The sequence below is a fragment of the Vanacampus margaritifer genome, chromosome 16 (assembly GCF_051991255.1).
Source record: "Vanacampus margaritifer isolate UIUO_Vmar chromosome 16, RoL_Vmar_1.0, whole genome shotgun sequence".
Lineage (NCBI taxonomy): Eukaryota > Metazoa > Chordata > Actinopteri > Syngnathiformes > Syngnathidae > Vanacampus > Vanacampus margaritifer.
The window spans coordinates 1,207,319-1,230,257 of NC_135447.1; the positions used below are offsets into that span (position 1 = coordinate 1,207,319).

The 22,939-nt window shown below is 41.3% G+C and overlaps 1 protein-coding gene across 4 annotated transcripts in view; it reads left to right on the forward strand.

Moving 5' to 3' along the window:
• Positions 1–22,939, forward strand: part of gria4b (glutamate receptor, ionotropic, AMPA 4b) — an 83,001-nt gene that overhangs the window by 34,067 nt on the left and 25,995 nt on the right. For 3 of the 4 annotated variants that reach the window (XM_077547139.1, XM_077547140.1, XM_077547138.1), the window contains exons 3-9: positions 4,269–4,508; positions 8,618–8,802; positions 11,405–11,458; positions 12,205–12,363; positions 15,021–15,188; positions 15,285–15,389; positions 17,826–17,936. In XM_077547139.1, coding sequence (XP_077403265.1) covers positions 4,269–4,508; positions 8,618–8,802; positions 11,405–11,458; positions 12,205–12,363; positions 15,021–15,188; positions 15,285–15,389; positions 17,826–17,936 — 1,022 coding nt within the window. Of the gene's footprint in view, positions 1–4,268; positions 4,509–8,617; positions 8,803–11,404; positions 11,459–12,204; positions 12,364–15,020; positions 15,189–15,284; positions 15,390–17,825; positions 17,937–18,985; positions 22,935–22,939 lie in introns of those variants that run through there. The other variant, XM_077547141.1, reaches the window with a different exon arrangement.

Consider the following 22,939-nt stretch of genomic DNA (forward strand, 5'->3'; position numbering starts at 1 on the left):
CTTTGTGTGTACATACAAATATGTTTGTCCAAATGTGTGCATTTGAGTTGCTTTCTGAGTCTGTGTATGAGTTAGCCTGTTGCGTTGGCCACCATTTTGTTTTTCACTTGTGCTTCCTGCCATCATTGTGATTGCTTTATATTTACTATTATACTAGGACAATTGATAATGAGGTTAGTACTGACTAAGAAAGGAACTCTTGAGTACAAATTTCGACTGCTACTTTAGCTCCTCATGCTAGCCGCCGCCAGGCTAGCAGCCGTTTTCTTGTCACAAAGTAGTGTTAAGTACTTTCCATTACACAAGTGGTTGATTTCAATAAAAAATAAGAGGCCTGTGGACACCTCAATTAGTCATCCACTTGAATAAATGTTAGCTTGCTGCATTAGCCGCCAAGAAAGGAACTCTTGACCAAAGATGTCGACCGCTACTTTAGCTTCTCATGTTAGCTGCCACAAGGCTAGCTGCCCTTTGCTTTTCACTTGTCAAAAGGTATTGTTATGTGCCTATTATGTAAGGGCTTGATTTCAATAAAATAAGAGACATAAGTTACAACCACTACACGTTTATCACAGCTATTATGCCTCCTCATTGGTCTCAATTAGCTGTCAAGAGCGCCGTTCACTTGAAAAATAAAAATCTCGGCTTGAATAGACGCCTCGTTTTTTTCGCCGTCATAAAACTGTCATTTTATTCTTAATAGCATACTCCCTTAAATGGTGGCCCCAACTCTTGTGGACACCTCAATTAGTCATCCACTTGAGTAAACGTACGCCACGGAAATGGAACTAACTCTCCGGGTACGCCGTCTTCCTCCCGCATTCCAAAAACATCAACATGAAGACAAAATTGCAGATAGGTGTGAATGTGAATTGTTGCCAAGTAGTGTTCTGTGATTGGCCGTCGCCCATGGATGGAGTTCCATTTTTTATTTTAAATTAGCGGTTTATTTGATACATTTTAGCCCAGGTCTCCACAATTACACCTCGAGCACACGACAACAAAACAGTTAAGCCCTCCAAAGTCCCGCCGGGCAACACAGGCGCGAGCACAGAAAAAAAGATTATCTCACTTTTATCTCACTTCAGTAGTAGATTAGCGTGGCTTAGCTGGATGTTTTTTATAGATGCTTGATGAAGACAAAAAAAAGGAGCAGTTTTTTTTTCTACCCGGCAGAAATGACATGCTGAGGTCCTGTTTGTGTGTCACACGCATGCAAGTCTGAAGCATTGATCAGCTGCTGCACAATGTGTGTGTGACCTATTTGTGCAGTGGAGTGTGAGGCCAGCGGATGCACTTTCAGGGTCACCGCTGGTATGGGACTAAATGGACCAGTCCAGGATTCCGCGGGACCGCCCACGAGGTCAGAACGGTGCGCGGCGTGTGAGCCGCCGTGACACTGATGGATCGCCATCGCTATTGGCTTTTGTCTCTTTTATGCGGCGGCGGCGGGAGGTGGGGGGGTAACTTCTCAAATGTCACCTCTCAGAATAATTAAAAGACCACCCCTGGTGTTTTAATTGCACAATCAAAGAACAGGAAGTTTGTCATTTTCATTTGAAGGAGCCATTCCCTTTGAAATTCAGGGCTCGTACTCGTTTCACTGATTACAGTGCTGTCACTATCGAATATTTTTTTAAATTGAATAATCTATAGATTATTTAGTAGATTAATCGACTAATTGGATTGATTTTAATTTAGCATTTAGTGTATTACTTGACTCCTGTTTCATTGATTATCACCAAATTGGGTGAACATGCCTGGTATAACGGAACGCATAAAAAAAAAAAGTCTCAAGGACCCATGGCTGAAAATGATCAAGGAGTCAGCCATTTTAATTTGAAGCAGCCATTTCAGAGTGGCTTCCAAGACTCATATTTGACTTACTCCCGACATCCACTTATTATTTGATTTATTGCACTTTTATTACTTGTCCCTGCTGGAGGTGCCGCGGTAGGAAACCGACGCCTGCCGCGAGTCTCCACGGCCGGACGCGACTCGACGTAATAAACAGCGGCAGCGTTAAAAATGAATGACGTCGGTTCCCCGCCTGTCGTGTATCTTGGTGTCTGACGGTGGCGGAGAATAAAACAAACAGACGGCAATTAAGAGGCAAACACTGGAGGGAGAGACAAAGTTTGTCATCTTTTGATCAGCCACCAGCAGTTTATCATACATGCATGCTGATGTGTTGTTGTTGAAGCGGCCTTTCCCACTCGTGCGTGCTTGCGTGCGTGCGTGCGTGCGTGTGTGCGAAGCCTCGAGAGAGGACATCAGTGGGCTGTGAGGATTTCCAACCTTCTTTCTTGCTCGAGTGGACCTGCTTTCGACCGCGACTCCAATGCTCCCGAGGGCCGTCATCGCTCAATGTGGACACGTACACGCTTGCGCAAGAAAAAAACACACACACACGCAAACACAATGGGTGTGAGATATAATGTCTGTGTGTCTTTTGGGAGCCAATAGCAGCAATCGTTCAGCCTTGAAAAGTGAAATATCGAATATTCAGGTCGGTAATACTAAAGTGGCACAAAAAACAACAACAGATGTGAACGACTGAAGACTTGTAGCTACTTGTCTTTACAGTTGATTAAAAACAAAGTTTAATTTCAAATGGGAACATTTTGGAAATCAATACTATTTAATCCAGGCATGTGATAAGTGGTTTCCCATCTCAGTTAGCGAGGCAAAATTAGCAATTTGCACCACATGAAAACACATTGAATTGCAAAACTGAGAATTAACCACCAAGATGGTCCTAAAAAAAAAAACTTCACTGGGCTTGACGCAAATGCGTTAAAGGTGGAGTAATGCGGCAGTTGGAGGCAACGACTCGAATAGCTCAATGCTACTTACGCCGAACCCGCTAGCTACAAATAGCACAAGCTTTGGCTAGCTACTGCTGTGACGAAACACGCTGCGGTGTCGCTCCTAAGCCAGTAATCATCACCTCCGTGGCAGCAAATAACGCTTCTGTTGTAACAAGTATCGTTCTCACGAAGGGACGATGAGGAAAGACGGAGAAGCCTTGCTAACTGATAGCTAACCTAAGACTGACACGGCTAGCGCGTTTACCACCGGAATCAAATGCTTGGAGTAATCAAGTCCACTTTAGCAAGGAAGCAATACTTCAAATTTGATGTCACATTTGCAAGAGCACCGTAAATAACACTTGGACGAAATGTGCGATCAAACTAAAACATGGAATTTGCTGACATCACGCATAACTTCCCTCTTGTTTAAAGCAAGGAGTTAAAGGAGCCTCTGGAGCTTCTTTCAGCAGGTTGGCTGAGGAGGACGATGCTCATTATCTTCCCGTTGTGTTGTTCTGCGTTGGCCAATTATAGTAGACAGCCAGAGTCTTTCCATAATGAGATCTCCCTTAAGCAGTCCAGTCGTCGTTTTTTTTGTTGTTGCGTGAATTCAAAGTGTGGCCAACGACGGCGCATTCTGCGTGCTGTTGTGCTGTTTTCATGGGTTTTGTTAGTGGGGAGAAAACTTGTCGGGAAGCGCAGCGCTTCACAGATGAAAGCGGAGGACGGCCTGTAGGTTTTTTTGAACGGGGTTCTGATCTTTGTTTACTATGCGTTGCCGTCCATTTACAGCAATTAAAGGATAATGCTTTGCTATTGTGTTGTTCTTCATCGTTTGTTTTTGTTTTTGATGTTAGCAGGATAAATGCTAACAATTCTGTAAGGGAGATATATAATCAGAGATGGCAAAAGTACTCACACCACGCACACAAAATAGTCTTCCTGTTTTATTTATTTACATCAGTTTGAAGTGAGATAAAGCACAATCACTGGACACAAATTTGCTGCTAGCTAAATGGCAGCGCTTCTTTAAATCTTCCCGCACTGGCAGATTGTGAATAATACTTCAAAATGAGGCCAAGTGATTACTTCAAGCTGTTTATTACCACTTCAAGTAAAAATGAACTGGAAAAATATGCCGGAACTCGCGTCAGTGTCAATTGGAGGGGTGGGGCAGATTGTTATATAGATACTGTACAGTCGATCCAATCTAGGGTATATAATAATAACGAGTCTGCGGCTAGTTAGCATTAAGCTAATGTAGCAGTCTATGATATACACCACACAAAGAAGAGCCAAATGACCAAATTCATCCTTAGCTGTGGGCTTAAATTAAGTCTACAGCAGTGCGCTGATTGTTTCTGTGATATGACGACAACTTTTAGTCCAAATCAAATTTTAAGAACTATAGTTGGTTTGTTTTATCTAGCGATACATCACTCTGTTGTTCCACAGTTTGCTCCCAGTACTCCCGAGGTGTCTTCGCCATCTTCGGCCTCTACGACAAGCGCTCGGTGCACACGTTGACGTCCTTCTGCAGCGCCCTGCACATCTCCCTCATCACTCCCAGCTTCCCCACCGAGGGCGAGAGCCAGTTCACCCTGCAACTGCGGCCGTCCATCCGGGGGGCGCTCTTGTCCCTGCTGGACCACTACGACTGGAACAAGTTTGTCTTTCTCTACGACACCGACCGAGGTAAGTTTCACAGTGGAGTTTCTTCCTATTTTTTCTTCTCTTTTTTTTTTTTGCTGGCAGGTACTTGTATCCTTTTTTTATTTATTATTATTATTATTATTTAAAAAAAAAAAAGATTTTTTTTTTTCTGGAGAGCTCAGTATTGTTCATTCGTTAATTTTACCGATTTGACATGTCATCATCATTGCTCTCTCTCTCTCTCTTTTTTTCCATTTTTTTTTTTTGTATGTTTTAGTTTTGAAATTTAATAGCCATGTGTATAATGAGTAGATCCACAAAAAAGTCTCTGGAACCCATGATCGGAAACGCACAGGACGTCTGCCATTTTGATTTAAATAAGCCATTTTAGGTCATTTTGGCCATTTCAACTTTTACTTTACTTGACTATACTCCTCGTAGGCCAAGTAAATCAAAACACATGGCTCCATATTGAACATGGGGACATGAAATTTAGCACAAAATCTAAAAACAATATCTATTACGAGAACCGAAAACACACAGGAAGTCAGCCATATAAAAGTCTAAAGTGGCAATTTTAGGTCATGTTGGGGTTGTACTTGGAAGGACTCGTTTGGGAACATGATATCTGAGATGACATTTAATAGCCATGTCTATCATGAGTAGACTTACAAAAAAGTCTCAAGAATCCATTTGTGAACACACACATGAAGTAGGCCATTTTGGTTTGAAGCGGCCATTTTGGCCATTTCTATGTGTCCGTCAAAGATAAACCTGGAGATTTTTTTCTCCAAATGCTAATCACTTTAAACTATGGATGTTAGTATGCTAAAGGGACAAACAACCCTAAATTGCAAAATATTCCTTTTATCTTTATGTTTGGATAAAATCATGGTAAAAGATTGACCACACATTCACATTTTTTTGCACAATGAAAAGGAAATTTCTTTTCAAGTGCAGCAACTCAACTCTTTTTACACGCTTTTGTATTGGACTGAATGAGAAAAGTCTCTCCTGTTTAAAAGGAGTCATTGTATCCCAAACAATTGAAGCGGATTGCTGTAAATGGCGTTATCACCGTCGTGTAGGGCCATTTGATTAATACTTGCTCATTTCCTGTACGGCTGCTGCCCCTGAAATTGCACACACCACGCCGTAAAATAATGGCGCTACTTTGTCCGCAGCATGCCGCGGGGTGGAGAAGGCCGATCAATATCGCAGTGCAGCTCCTGGTCCAAATGTTGCAGCGCGTGTCCCCCCCCCCCCCCCCACACACACACCACACACTCCCACACCTCAAGTCACGTCGGCGGTTTCCTATTCTGCCTTTCGGGGGACTTTTCTTTGCTTTTTGATTGTCTCACTTCCAATCTTTTGCTTCTGCTGCACTTCATGTACACCAGAGAGAGTCAATAGTGTCACATTTCCATTACAAGGCTGGATCACATCTCCACATCTCACAGCAACCCCAACAACACACACACACACACTGACCCCCCCCCCCCCCCGTTTTTTTGTTCTTACTTTCACGCTTGACAGCATTGAAAAGCCATTCCACCCGCTCGACAAAGCTGATCAAACACAAGAAAGCTTCAAATATACAAAATATAGATATGACGTTACTTTGAGAGCAATATTTCCTGAGGTAGTATTTGGTGTAAAAAGTTTGAGAGCCACTGCTTTAGATGTTCGCTGAAAGGACCGCTCTGTATTGACTACAAATTGTCCTTGATAGGACTGAGGAATTGATGCAGCCCTGACACGGGCAACCTCGGATCGATCCATAGCTACGTTTTGCGTTTCGACAAAACATGGAAGCGAAACAGAAGACGGGTACGTGCGAGTGGTATTGACATGAGAAACATGACTGACTGATGTCCAAAGTCCTTCTTTTCTATTCGTCTTGTCCTTTTTAATGAACCGGACATTTGTTTCAATAATAGAATAGTGATTTCATGTTGTGCTGTCAGATATCTTACTAGTAGAACGTTTAAACCATGCCTACCATCTGTAAAAGACGATCTCGATACGTGGTTGTGATATGATTGAAGGACGGTTCGATTCGATCCAGTGGGATTACGATTTGATTTGACACGCTACGTATCTGTTCGAGAGGGTACGAGGCAATGAGTTTCATGAGTATGAATGAACTTTCAGTAATGTAAATGTGGCATTTCCTTAAAAAATAAATAAATAAAATGCTCCAAATCAGTTTTTATCAACTTATTTTGACGCTTGCACTACAGGAGTAAAAACTGTCCAGAGGAAAATGGTTCTAATGATGACCGTTTGACCCTGGAAGATTCTTTTTATTTTGGTAGTGGACAAAAAAAAAAAAAGCATAAAAAAAAAAGTGAAGAAACGAGCGTGTGAAAAATGAGGACAGGCGAGCCGGGCTGTAAACAAGACGATCTTTCTTCCCCGGCTAGCGGCCGCTTGTACATGTTGTGATGGATGGCTCTTTTTCTGGAAAGCAGAATATTCCCTATCTGCCATCGAAAAGCACTCAATGTGAGAAGGAGGCGACACATGCGGCCCATGCAGATTTGGAATCACAGCTACTCGGCGCGTTCGTCTGTGGCCCGCCAACGCTGATTTCCTGCCTCGAGGTTGCACATTTATCAGCCGGTAATCGGCCGGCCCGCTACACCGAGCGCACTTAGCTCGCTAGCTGTCCGAATTACAAAAAAAGAAGACCCAAGATGCAAATTCGCTTCCTGCCACCGCCTTTATAGCTAAAGCTAGCAAAGCTAGCAAAGCTAGCCGCTATTCTCATCCAACACCTGCTCATTTTTATACACTCTCACCCATGCATGGGCATGCTTGCATAAAATAAGTATTTTTGAGTTAAGCCGCTTGGGGAACACTGTAGTGTGGTGAAAATAAATTCAATGATGTCATCGATTTTCACATCATAATCGTCGACTAAGGAAAATCTTTAGTCGTTTAACAAATGATGTCTATTTGAGGAAATACGGGATTTTTAACATCACTCCCTTTGGCTGCTCTTGTTTGGGATATAATTAGACAGGTGCAGGTGTACCTAATATTGTGACTTGTTTGCATACAGTATGTGTGCAGTCTCCCTTTGCACCATCTTCTCCCTAGCGGGTTATAGTAGGGTTTGAAGAAGTGCAGGTGGGAAGGAGGAAGAGTTTGGTGGGGGGGGGGGGGGGGGGGTTGTGATGAGCCGGGTGTGCCAAAGTGCAGGTTAAGCCACTAATTGGTAGCAAAGGGAGACGGCTTGCCAGATTGTGATGGCCACCAGGAGGGGCCGTTTAAAGGGGACATCTGCTCCTGCCGGTGAACAGCCAACCTCGCAGCTCGCCGCAGTCACCTGTCTTCTTTTTCACAGCGACTTGACAACGCGGGCCGCCCCCTGACCATAACATGTGCATGGAAAGCATTGCGCAGTAGGCCAATATGTTATTGTCCTCATGCATTAATATTATTGCATTTCATTGTGAGGCCCTCTTGGAACCACTTTATTTCATATTGTTTCGACAAGTGGACTGCCTTTCTGGGGACCTCAACGGTCTCCATAAGACACCAATTTTTGTGCTTGCTTATTAAAAAAAAATATTTGTTGGTATAAAGCCCAGGAATTCACTAAGTAACAACCCTTGGAAAGTTACAAAAATATTTAGCCCCCAGCACCAGTTTCACTGATTGCCACTAAATTGGGTGGACATCATAAAAGGACGCACAAAAAAGTCTCAAGGTCCCATGTATGAAATTGTACAGAAAGTTGACCTTTTTGTTTTGAAGCAGCCATTTTCTTCAGTTGGGCTCTCTCGAAAGTAAAAAAAATTTAAAAAATAAATAGAAAGAAATAGACATGAAGTCAGCCATTTTGTTTTTAAGCAGGCATTCGGTCAAACTTCTCCTGTAGGGCACCCTCGAAAGTTTAAAAATAAAAAATCAGCCCCAGTTTTTCCCATCAACACGAAATTGGTTGTTCTAATTTAACAGCGCACAAAAAAAGTCCACGGATCCATGATTGAAATGGATTAGAACGTCAGCCATTTTGGTTTGAAGCAGCCATTTTAGGAGAATTTCCTCAGTAGAGCTTCCAAAATGTGTGGACATGTCAGTAATAATAATCATTTTACAAAAAACTCTCCCTTTTGTGTCTCGTCCAACCGCATCAGGGTACGCCATTCTGCAGGCCATCATGGAGAGGGCGGGGCAGAACAACTGGCAGGTGAGCGCCATCTGCGTGGAAAACTTCAACGACGCCAACTACCGACGGCTCCTGGAAGACCTGGACCGGCGGCAGGAGAAGAAATTTGTCATCGACCTCGAGGCCGAAAGGCTGCAGAACATGCTGGAACAGGTCATGATATTATTTGGCCACAAGACTAACTTCTGTTTACCAATTTTTTTGTTCTCAATTGCAATTTGGTGCTTTTAACGGCTAATGGAGAGGTTCCGTTCATGTCGTTCGATTCATCCAGTGTGTTTTCCTTTAATCAGCTCATGGATGTTCGTTGGGCGGTCTTTGTTGTGATCCGGAGCCGTGTTCTACTTTTGGCGTAAACAGGCGCACCTTCCTCCCCCCGTGCGCTCGTCTTCCTCACATCTTTCCGCAGGGGCAACTGGTGTCTGTTTAATTATTCACCCAATCTCCGCTCTTGACATCTGCCAAAGCATTTATGCTTCACGCACATGGGGGCTCTTTTGCCCCACCCACCCCCCCTTTCCCGAACTGCAGCATATGTCGAACTGCACACGCTGGCGTGATGTCAGATTTTGGTCACATTTGACTTCAAAATCGCAACGGAATGTTTTATCGAACATCAATTTGGAATATCGTTTGTGTATTGCCGACAACCTCATGTTTACAACATGTATCACGATACAGTTAGGGCTGTCGCAATATGCAATACATTAATTAACTCTTTTACTGCCACACGTTCTCAAAAAATAAAATAAAAACGATAATGCCAGCCGATTTTGAGCATTTTAACTCCTCTTTCAAGGCAAACAGAATATTGTGTACTTTGACTACACAAACATGCACAAAGATCGCGTTCCTTTCATTCATCAGGAAAAAAAAGTATGCTTCGACCTTATTCCGTTCTTTAGTAATCACCATTTGAAAATCGCTCATTTGAGTGACATTGAGCGAAAATTGAAATAAGGAAAAACAAGCTTTTTGACTTTGACACACTAATATTTTTTGTTTAGTGACGCTCTGTGAATTAGATTTAATGTGAGAAAAGCAGGTAAATTTCTTGCAAACCAACTTCGGGAAAAATCTCTTATAACGGCTATTAAAGGGACAACTGGTGAATGCACACAATCACCAGAAGAAATTAATCACATTTTTTATAACTATTATCGCAATCTATACTCAGAAACTAACAAGCCTAACCCTGAGCATATTGAGGCATTCCTCAGTAGCTTAAATATACCTCAGTTAACCACTGAATATAAAGACATGTTAGATGCGCCACTTACTATAAACGAGTTGTACAGTGCTCTAGATAGTATGGCTAATGGCAAAGCACCTGGCCCGGATGGTTATCCGGCTATATTTTTTAAGCACTTCTGGTTAATGCTTGCTCCACTATTCTTAAGAGTAGTAACAGAAATCAAAACTAACGAACACATTGACAAGAGATACAATGCTGCCATCTGCTGGCCATAGTATTAGTAGTTAGTTAGTGGCTGTTTTACGATTTTTGCACCCGCTCACAAAAGGAGCGCTGCACAAGAAAAAAAAAAACTTTCTATTTACTCACTCACGCACACACATAAACATGGTCTCCGGAGCCCGTAAAGCGACTTTTAAAACCAGTTTAATCATTTTGGTTCGTACGTGCCCCATGCTAATAGACATGTAACATTATTGCTAGCAGCGCACCACAGCTATCGGTGTTGTTTTTATTCGTTGCTTGTGCTTCGAAGCCTGCCGAGAAAGCAACACTCGCCGCGTGAACCCACGTCTTTACCAAAAACTAATAACCAAAGGTAATAAGTTAACTTTCCTGTCACGACTGACTCCTAAACCGCGCTGACCGTATTGATGAGTGAAACATCTTGCCACGCACTCTGGGAGGCTGCGGGGGTACGCATGTTTTTCAATTTGTGTTTTGGAGTTTTAGAAACAAGGTTTTGTAACAAGAAAAATAATATTTATCGCAGATAAACAAAAGAAAAGCTCGCATTCTGCAATGGACTCTCGGTGCGTTCAATGACCACGCACGTAGTAGGAAATCTCAGTGTACATAGAAAAAGCTCAAACGACTGATGAATGTTTTTGAAGTTTAAGGTTATGGTTAGGGCTCGAAACAAGGGACATGTTCGAAAAATCACCACTTTTATGTGGTAAAAGTCATAAGATCCCGCGGCAGGGATACAAACAAAATGGTGGCAAAAAATGTTGTCTTCTTTGAACGTAACCAGCGCTCCCGGTTTACCACCAACACCGTGTCTGGTCAAAATATGCGAGCACTGATCGTTTTCCCTGTGTGACAATAATACCTGCATTGCGTTTGTAACCAGATGGTATTTTGAATATCCTTTTACAGTATTAACTACAAATGTGATATTTCCAAAATAACACAACTTGGCGCACTTTCTTCTACAGTCGCCCTTTGAAGATGTTAGATTTTTATCGTAATATTCTTATCCTTGCAAGCTCTCCGGAGAGATCTAAATTGTTTCTTCCTCCCCCCTCCCCCCTCTGCTTAGTTCACACTCTCAGTAAGTGGTCGTCCAGTGGGATTTTCCGGCAGATGTCAGCTTTCAAAATCACTTTTTATCAACACGTAGCTTGTGTGTGTGCGTCACAGCGAGCATTGTCTGAAAGTATTTACGTCCGGACACGCTCGCCCGGCCGTCACACGCATGGCTTAACGCAATTAACGTGTGATGATGTCACGTTGTCAATTTTTAACAACGCGCTTTTTCTCCCACCCGTCTCCTGGCAGATCGTCAGCGTGGGGAAACATGTCAAAGGCTACCACTACATCATGGCCAACCTGGTATGTAAATGATAAGAACTGTATGACGTGTCTTCTTTGTGCAGTCCCAGATTAACAATTTTTCAGAAGCATTTTATGCCTCTAATTTCATAGATGGCAAATCCAGGTCCAGAAAGTAAAGACCCTGCCACAGTTTGGCTTTAGCCCCTCGTGCTAGCTAGCTAGCTAGCAGGTAAACAAGCACCCGGGGAGCTAGCTAGGGAGCTAGCTAGAGAGCTAGCTAGGGAGCTAGCTAGGGAGCTAGCTAGCTAACACGGGGGGCTAAAGCCAAACTGTGGCAGGGTTTTTTACTTTCTGGACCTGGATACTTATTATTTCTTAATTTCATCTCAGGTTTTGGAACGCTTTCGACTTAATGTCCTCTCATTATGCATTCCCCCCAAAAAATAAAAATACATCAAACCATTAACATTTTGTTTTTAGCAGTACTCCAGTGCGAACACGTTATGCTAACCATGTAGCTGCCTTGGGAAGGGAGGAGTGAAGTGAGGCTGCAAATCATAGTCTGGATTTCATTTGATCTCACCTGCTGTGAAACACGGACTATTCTCCATTATCCTGAATGAAACCTCAAGTCAATTTCATTCCAAGTTATTTCACTCACAACTGTGGAACCAGGGCATCATTTTGCGCAATATTCAGTCACGGTGGTTTTTAAAGGTTAAAAGAAATCCAGGCAATCATCACCCCGCTCTCCATCTACGATTACTCCCGTGACGAGTCTTTGTGCTCGTCTTCCCCTCAAGGGTTTCAAGGACATCAATCTGGAGCGCTTCATGCATGGCGGCGCCAACGTGACGGGCTTCCAGCTGGTGGACTTCAGCAATCCCATGGTCATCAAACTGATGCAGCGCTGGAACAAACTGGATCAGAGGGAGTACCCGGGCTCCGATGCGCCGCCCAAGGTGAAGCATGCGTCGACCATGTTAGTGTACATCTGGCTTGATATTTAACTTACAAGTATTGCGATATTCCATTTACAATAAGAGTTGATATTTTGGCCGTAATAATAGTAATGCGATCATTTAGCCGTCATGGTGATTCCGATATTCCATTCCGATAATGAAAGTATCACAACATTTTGCTTGATATTTCACTCTGAAAACGAAAGTTTCACGATATTTATTTTGTTGACGACAGCAGTCTATATTTTAGCCATAATAACAATAGTATTCTGATCATTTAGCCGTCAAAGTAATTACGATATTCTGATATTTTACTCTGATCTTTTTCTCCGATAATGTATTACAATACATGTCTACAACGGTCGATATTGTAGCCGTTATAACAATACTATTGTGATCGTTTAGCCATTAGCAATTACGATATTGGAGTGTTCCCTCAATTTTCGAGAATATCATAATATTTTGCCCACGATGAACGTACAATAATAATATCAACACATTTTAGCCAGAATAAGAATAGTATCACAATCATTTTGGCTGTGATAGCTATGCCGATATATTGCTCCGATAATATCGTGTCATTTTGCCCACGATAAGTAATTTCTCAATACAATAACAAATTAGTGTCATGATATTTTTTTTCCCGTTAGCACATTTGTATATAAATGTTTGTAACCAAACAGCAAAATGCAAAGCATTCAGTAGCCTGTTCATCCCACCACGGTCGGCTTTGCTTCATCCAGCCCGTCATCTGCTGCGATGTGACAGAATGACCCACTTTACTTCTTTTCTTTCTTTTTTTTTTTTCGTCGTACGGATAGCAAATGGCACTGGGGCGGGCAAGAAGACGGTCAGAAAACGCCCGCCTGGAGCAAATCTTTTCTATCATTATTTTATTTATGAAGCAGCTGCAGTGGCGTGGAAAGAGTGTGAGTCAAGCTTATGCATGTGTGTGTGTGATGGATAGGGCGCTTCAATTAAAAGTTTACACCGTGGAGCAATATCGCACAACTATGCGTGTGTGTGTGTGTGTGTGTGTGTGTTATCTTACCAGAGTTTCTCGGTAAATTGCTCTCGCTTCTGGAAATCTGCTCGCATCCGTGCAGACGGCAGTGTGTTTTATTTATTTATTTATTTATTTATTTTTACAAGCTTGTTTTGCACTGTGAGGTCGATACATGCATTTAAAACAAAAACAGACTAAGCAACAGGGGGCGCTATAACCCTCATTCAGCCAATATAAGGGAAGTTAAATTATGTTTGAATTAGGGGTGTCAGGCAATTACATTTTTTAATCGTAATTAATTGCATGACTTAAATAGTTAACTCACGATATATTGCAAATTTTATATCTGTTCTAAATGTACAATAAAATAGTTTTTATTCTCATGTTAACATAAAAGGAAACATGTTAAATAGACCTATAGCTGCATGTTTTAGTCATTGATACAGTATTTTTTTTTATAATTCATAAAATGGAGTTATAATTAGAAAGATGTACTGTACTGTAAAAAAAAATAAAAAATTTGATTTGTGTTGAGGTCATTTTTTTTGCCACTAGATGGCAGAATTGTACTTCTAAGACATCGCCGACATCTCAGTGCATTTTTTTTTTTATATTAAGAGCTAACTAATCTTTAACATGAAGTAACTTCTGCACATTTTTAGAATTGTAAAATACAACTTGACGCCAGTCTCCACAAACATAAGCATTATTATTAAATGTATTACTCCAAATTTTGACATGGACGTGTCTGCTGCATTGCGACTGGCATTCCCACAGTACAGGCTTCCCAAGGGGCGGCCATTAATTTAAAAAAAATTGTTGCATGAAAGGAACTTTAAATTAACTGAAATTAAATTCACTTATTTTGATGCCTCTAGTTTGAATATAACCATAAGTAAAATATTTATCACACTTACAAAGGATTCAATAAAAGGTCAAAACTAAAAGAAATTTGGTACAAAAATTGATAAATAGATAATAATAATAATACATTTACAATATAATTAGTGATTAATAAATACAATATTTTTTTTGCTAGTATTTCACACTGTATAGAATATAAAGTAGTGTACTATAAGTACATATATAACAATATTACAGTACTTAATATAGTAAAAAATGTGTTTGTTCAACTAAAGGCCTCCCCTCAAATAAAAAGATGTGTGTGTGGCATATGTGAGTAGACACTGCGGGCTTCTCGTCAGAGTGACGAAGAGGACGAGGGCAACGGGCGCGCTCAGAGAACAATAATGTCGCGGCGAGCTGCGGGCTAATGAAAAGGAGTCAGCGGCGGCCGGAAGCCAAGCTGATGAACTCCCGCCAGTCGGGATGATTAAAGCCGGACTGTTTGCTCGCCGCTTGGGCTAAACACTCACTCTCCATCTTTGCACCATTTCTTCAGTCCCCTCAATTAGTCGGGGGAGGTGTTATGGATGACTCATAAGAGGTAAATGCAAATAGTCACGCAGCCTTCAGGCGAGGAACAATAAGAGGGGGCCGATAACGTCACTTCACCTGCTTCTGCTTCAAAATGTTCGAATGTGATCAAATGTTCCCACACACAAAGAAATGCATCAGCACATGATATTCTCTTGTCGGAATGTGGATTTCAAATTGCAAAACTGAAGCATGGCTTCATCCAACCTTCCAGTACACTTCGGCGTTGACGTACGACGGCGTGATGGTGATGGCGGAGGCCTTCCGGAACCTGCGCAGGCAGAAGGTGGACATTTCCCGGCGGGGGAACGCCGGCGACTGCCTGGCCAACCCCGCCGCCCCGTGGAACCAGGGTATCGACATGGAGCGTACTCTCAAGCAGGTGAGACCAAAGCAACTTCCGAGTTGTTGGAATTCGGGGGGGGGGCGCGAATTCAACCTCACCTGAATTCATTTCCATGCGTTTAAACGCGTTTAGGTGCGGCTGCAGGGATTAACAGGTAATGTCCAGTTTGACCACTATGGCCGCAGGGTCAACTACACAATGGACGTGTTTGAGCTGAAGAATAATGGACCCAGACGGGTAAAGTATCACAGCACGCTTCTTTCATGCCCACGACACATTGACCATCTTTTCTCATTCATGTGTCTTAACCGCCGAATCACTCGCTTTCTCGCTTCTGAAGGCCACGCCTTACCTCAAATATGCACCTTAAATTTAAGTGAGAAACAATACAGAATGAATGCCTTATTCTTCATAGACAAGCCTAACTTCAAATAAACTACCAATAATAGACGTACTCTTTTACCCGACATGCACGCTTTACTGAGAATTAACATTCTGTCAAATAACCTTACCATAAATAGATAATGAATGTAAAAGAAATGCCTTACTTCAAACAAAAACCTAACTTCAAATAATTGGATAACTTCACATCAACTCCATACTCCAAATAAAAGATTTCAAATCAACAGCTTACTTTAAATACAGGTTTTATTTCCAATAAATGCCTGACTTTAAATAAACATGGTTTCAAATCAACAGCTTCATTCAATTAAAAGCTTCCTCCACATAAACGTGTATTCCAAATAAACAACTACTTCCTAATTGGCTACATTCAAATCAACTCTGTACTCTGAATCAAAGATTTCAAATCAACAGGCTTACTTCAAATGCAGGTTTTACTTAAAAAAAAATGCCTGACGTGAAATAAACATTGTTTCAAATCAAAGGCTCAGCTCTATACTCACTCATTTCAAATAAACACCTTACTTCAAATACACTTGTAACGTATAAAAACACCTTACTTCAAGTAAAATGCTGACTTCCAATATGAGTTTACCTCAAATAAGTGATTATTTTAATTAAATGGCTTACTCCAAATAGACACTTAATTCAATTAAATGTCTGACTTTAAATAAAAACCTTTCTACAAATAACTGTCCTACTTCAATTAAATGTCTGACTTCATACAAATACATGTCTGACTTCAAATAGGAATCATGTTACAGATGAATGCCTTACTCCAAATAAACATCTACCTTCAAATTAACACTATACTCCCCAAAAACGTCTCATTCAAATAAACATTTGACTTCAAGCTTAATACGAATGAATGGCTTACTGCAGATACTGATTTCAAATAAACACCTTACTTCCAAACAAGCTGTTCGCCACTTTTCTTTGAGTAGGAGAGGATGAAAGGGCGCAAGAAGTGAGGATGGCACTGTGGGGGGGAATCAAAAGAGGAAGAGCGATGGTGAGCGGATGCAGTGAAATAAGGTGCAATGGAAACGGCGCGCAGGGCGGGGGGGGGGGGGGGGGGGTTGGGGGGTGGTTGGTTTGGCGGTCGGGTAGGGAGCTGCCATTAATCAGCCGCTGCTTTGGCCTGTCTTCCCTTACACAGGGAAGGTCCCGTTAGGACACACACAGCACGTGTATGTATGTGTGTGTTGGTCTCCCTCACATTTGACATGTTCCTCAATCATCCCTGCTGGAGGTGGCGGACACTCACAGCCTCTTGCGCTCTTTGTTTGGGCGTCATCCATCCGTGGAACAGATGCTTATTTTGGCTAACGACGTCAGACGAGATCCGGAAACTCAGAATCACCCTCAAAACAAGTTCAATTTGTGGATTTTATGCCAGGCATTAAAGAAAAACAAATGTTACCTCAAATGGACACCTCCTTTTCACCCACCAATAAAAGAAGAACAGCATATTGAGTGACCGTCAAACGATCCATCGCAACATTGAAGTAACAATTCTGTCGACTAATCAGCAAACGGCATTTGTCTGGCTCCACCCATCTTGAAGTATTAGAACTAACATAAACCTCCGCTGAAACAAACATCTTTCTTTGAAGAACTGTCTTACATCAATAAATCTTAATTCCAATCCACACCTCACTGCAAATAAATACCTGTCTTCAAATCTGTCTTTCTTCAATAAACCTTGAACCTCAAATAAATGCCTTACTTCACACCAACACCTTAATTATTTTATTATTACTGTAAAAAAAAAAACACTACCCTACCTTAAATAAATGCATAATTTAAAATAAATGCCTTGCTTCAAATAAACACCTCACTTCAAATGAAAGGCTAACATCTAATGAAATCCCTACTCCGGATTTAAAAAAAATACTTTGTCAAATAACCTTCCAACATCGAATAAAGATGTACCTCTACCTGTACATATTGCTTTTTAAACACCTTACTTCAAATTAAAGGTTTACGTCAAACAACTTACTGCAAATAAAATCTACCATAAAATAAATGCCTTATTTCAAATAAACACCATCTTAAAATAACCACTTAAAAAAGTGTCCCTTCAAATAAACACCTTGCTCCATTTTAAACACTTACTTCAAATACATGTACTGCAAATAAATGCCTTCCTTCAAATACATGCCTTGCTTGAAATAAATGGCCAGTAATCTCTGCCATGGTGTGAATAAAGACAACATGAGGATAATCATCCTTGGGTGGTTGTAACCTCGCAATGCGCTTTCCCTCCAGATCGGATACTGGAATGATGCCGACAAACTGGTGCTGATCCAGGACTCGCCGCTCCTCCCCAACGACACGTCTGGCATGGAAAACCGCACCGTGGTGGTCACCACCATCATGGTAAGACGACAGCCTGTCTGCATGCGCCACTTTTAGGATAAAGAACACAATGTACCGCCAAGAGGCTTCGTCAATTACGATTTGCCGCAAAATCACACAGATCTTAATAACACCTGAAGGAAATGCGGGGGACCCGACGCGGGTGGTAAATTATGATGCCAGCTGCAATTGTATCCCTCATTCTTGCTAATTTGCACTCGGTATTTACCCGACAACTTGCAATTTTGCCACATGCTGTTTGTACCTTTGTAATAAGGCTGCTCATTTATTGCTGTTTTGAAGCAATGGCCAAAAAAAAGCTTGATTAGTTTTTCAGCATTTTTTTTTTAAAACTTAATTTATGGAGATTTTGTCATTGGTTATGCGTATCTCAATTCAAGAAATACCATAATTCCATACGTGTAGATAGTATAGATACACTAGTTTTATTTTTAATCTGCCTACAAACACACTTCAACTTATTAAAACATACTTTTATTGTATCCCTGATACAAAGTGTGATTATTTGTCACTCCCAGTTGAAGCTTACTATAAAACTGACACTTAAAAACAACCCCAAATTTTTTTGAACGTTTTATATTTAACCCAACCAAACCAAATAAACTGAAAAATCTGCTAGCTCAATGCTAATACATAATGTGAAACACAATAGGCAGGCTAACAGAATAGTAGCATATATGTGACGGTAACTATCAACTGCTACGTCGACACATGGAGCAGCAAACAAGGTTTTCTCTCCTTTTGTGTTTTGCTCTTAATTACGATGCACCTCTTCCAGTAAAGCTCAGTGCTGCCCCCCTTGATGTGGCCCGATGTGGTACTACACCAAATGCGTGAAAACTAAATGCAGACTGTAAAAAAAAATGACTGATGTGGCGGGGGGGAAGACGTTAGCATAATTTCAGCCCCGTTTTTTTTGCAGTATAGTTGTAAAGTGGGGCAGGCTTTTTGCGAGACAGGTGAATTGAACCGGAGCGGCCAAGCGGACGCGCGGGAATGAATGGAGGTTTGGGGGTCAACAGCTCAGCACAATCCTCCCCTCTTTTCAGCCCCCGGTGAGGAAGCCCATTTTAAGAAACTGATCCCCCAGCCTGGACAGCAAGCGGGATATGACACAAGAAGACGAGCCCTAACGCCACAAATGGACGCCACGCCCCCGTTTAGAAAGGAATCGGAGCCGCTTGAGAGGAGAATGAAATGCAAACGGAAGGAAAAGAGGATAAACACGCTGCTCTTTTTGTGCTTGTGTGTCACGCATTTCACGCTCCGTGTTGTGATCACAGCATCCTTCAATTTGGGATTTCGTTTTTTTTGTTTTTCTACGCAACGTCTCCGCCGAGCAGACTGTGAATGTCAAAGTCATTTCCTGTTTTGCTGTGAATCTGTCAATTGGTGCAGTCCTACCTTCTACGTTGCTCAGTTCCGTGAGATTTGCTGTGGATTACACGGACTAATGGCGGCGTAATCACGCGTATGCGTCCTGTCTCTCTTTGGCATGTTGGTGACAAGTAGTGTTTTATTGTGTTTACTGCGTAAATTTGTCAGCAAACATGTTCTACGTGGCCTGTAAGTTAGTTTCACGCCAACATAAACAGACCCCCGCCTAGCGGCATGCACTCATTCATTTCCGTCACCAGAGTTTGCGTGGAAGTGAAACGGAGTGCATGACTTGACTGCCGCATGATTCATTTCGCAAACCATTTAGCCAAAATGTTTATTGAAGTAAGGTGTTTGGTTGAAGAGGGTTTTGTTTTTTTTTAACAGTTATTTGTACTTCATTTGAGCTTGGGTGCTTTATTGAAGCATGGTGCTTATATGAAGGAATTTATTTGCATTTGAAGTCGGGCATTTATTGGAAGGAAGTCAGGCATTTATTTAACGTATTGTTGTTTTTTAAGCCATACATTCATTGAAAGTAAGACATTTACTTGTTAATTGATTTTTCGTAAGGAGTAAGTAAATTATTTCATTGAAGTCAAGTCATATATTTATTTGAAGTTTGGTGTTTCTTTTAAGTGAGATTTAGTCCACTACTTTTTTGAAGCCAGGTATTTATTTTGAATAAAAGGCCTTTATGTAGAGTGGAGAGTTTATTGTGTTTGTTAGTCACTAGAATTAGGTTTCTATTTGAAGTAAGGTTTGAGGTCAGGCATTTATTTATTCATTTATTAGTGTGATTTTAAAAAGTAGTTTAATTGAAATCAGTTCTCTGGTTGAGGTAATGTTTTACAATGAGGCACTACTGACGTAAAGTCAAAATTTGAAGTTGCGCTATAACCACCCATTAAGTAGCATTATTCTGCTACATACTGCACTGGCATTGAAATAGGTGTTTAGAACAATCTGGGGAAATTTTGAGGAAAAACGAGGACAAGTGGTTTGGAAAATGAATGAAGGAATAATTTGCACATAATTTGAATATTGGTGAAAGTGAATCAATGATTACAATGTTATTTCAGTGGCATAAAGACTGACACCCCTTTCGTCCAATGGCATCAGTTGTCACTGAAGAAGCAGCCAATGGCAGTCGAGTTGGAACATGCATGACGATAGAACGATAGAAGGACCCGAGTCGCAGCGATAAGGGTAACGTGTGCATGCGACGTGTTACTCGTGAGATCAATCGGCTTGCGATGAAGCCTTCCGTCATCACGCGGTGAATCCTTCGCCGTTGTACCAAACGGAGAAAAGGAAGAGGAAAAACAAGGCATGATTCATTTAAGGCGATTATAAGCGGCACCGGGAAGAATCTGCGCGGCTAAATCCGTCTTTGCATTTTTGCTCTTTGTCTTGAAATCCGCGTGAAATCAGTCGGATTCTCCGTTTTGTCTTCCAGCGTTTTGCTGTACACAATGAGATTGTTCTCGTGCGTACATAAAGCAAATCATAAAGAAAATGTTCCTCGTTAGTATACTGTAACAACCATGGTATAGAGATTCTTGAAAGAACAGTAGAACCACAGAAATTCAACTTTTTCCCTCAAGAAAATTAGACGTTAATTGCGGAAAATAATTTAAGCTGAATGTTCTAAACTCCTGTTTAAATGTACTGATTGCTCAACATATATAATATAAGCGGCAGTTATGGTCAAATGACCAAAAACTAAATTCCACTTAAAAATTAAAAAGCCTGACTATAAACTATATACTGTAATTAAACACCTTCACATAAATGCCTCCCTATTAAAAAAAATTAACTTAAAAAGTCAACATACTTCAAATAAATGTCTGACTTTAAATAAATACCTTCAAATAAATGACTCGCCATAAAAAATGCCTTAATTTAAATAAAAGTAATAAACAATTTGGGACAAATAAATGCCTGACTTCAAATAAACGACCCACTTTCAATAAATGCCTGACTTTAAATAAATACCTTCAAATAAATGACTCGCCATAAAAAAATGCCTTAATTTAAATAAAAGTAATAAACAATTTGGGTCAAATAAATGCCTGACTTCAAATAAACGACCCACTTTCAATAAATGCCTGACTTTAAATAAACAACCTACTTCAACTAAATGCCTCACCATAAAAATCTCTTAATTTTCATAAAAGTAATAAACAACTTCAAATAAATGCCTGACTTCAAATGATCATACTTCAAATAAACACCTGACCAAACAAAATATTTAAACTAAATACCTGACTTCAAATAATCTACATACTTTAACTTAGCAACTTCAAATAAACAAAAAAAAAAGGCTTACTTTAAATGCAATGAACACCACCTGATTTGAATAAACAGATCGGAAAAGTGTGCGTGGGTGGGGTGGGGGGGGTGCTCAATTTCCTTCCCCCATTGTTCCAATTATACAGTTGAGAGGTTACCGGCCGGCAGGGGTAAAATTTCCAGGCTGACTTTCTCTATGTGTCGGTTCTGTTTCTACAGTGATATTTAAAACAGGTGAGGAAATTCTGCCATATCCAGACAGGTGAAAGAAGCTTAAGGCGTCCTTATGCCTCTTTTAGGAAAAAGCGGAATCCAGATGCCACTCCGGTTCTGTTACGCCGCCAATACCACTTTTGAAGCCGCTTGGAAGGGGTTATAGATCCAATGCGGTTGGTGCATCCAAGCGTTTTAACTTGTAGCGGCTCGGGGCCATGTAAAAAAAATAAATAATAATCAGCGGAATAAATTGCGCCTTGTTCTCAATATGTAGACGCTTGCCTCATATGACAAAAGTAATTTATTTGGCAAGACGCAGGCGCGCAACGCAAGGCCAGCGTTCCGTTTGAGTGACTTGTGGATTGTGTTGATCCAGGAACCTTCAGCACCTCCCGATCCGCCATCACTGAAAGTCTGCCTGGTATTTGTCCGCAGTCACTCCGTCTGACGGCAGCTCATTTTTCACTTGCCATCAGCTTTACCTCCGCTTTCCGCTTAGTCATGCTTCCCTCCCGTCTCTTTGATTCTGTGTATCATCCATCCGCATTACCATTTTGATGACTTTTTTTTTTTTTTCCCAGGATGTGCTGCACATATGCAGCATGAGGCCATCACGCCGATTACTCGCGCGTGGCTTTTTCTTTTTCTTTTTGTTGTACCTCGGCAGGGATGGGGGGGAAAAAAAGTGCATCACCCAGCAGGACGTGACGGTTTAAAGACGTAAGATTTAAAGCCGAAGCGCTTTCTCCGTCGGTGTTCATTTTGGTAATTGTTTGCTTGACGTGCAGCTTTAAATAAACCCTGCGGGGGTATGACAACGTTACATGCTTGTGAAACATATAGTTGTAGTGGTCACGTGACAGAAATTTCCCACAACATGTTTCTCCAACCAACGGTCTGCCCTGCACTGCTTCGAACCCTACCGAAATGTTACTGATGTCTGTTTTGCAAAATAAAGATTGACTTCAAAACAAAAGGACGTCGTCTCCATTTCCTGACCAAAAACTGTCGACATTTCTGTGCCATTCTGTCGTCGTCTGCTGCTGTGTGACATCCGTCTGTCCGTGTGTCCGTCTGACGGTACGCTTCACTGGTTGTGGTCCAATCCCCGCCCC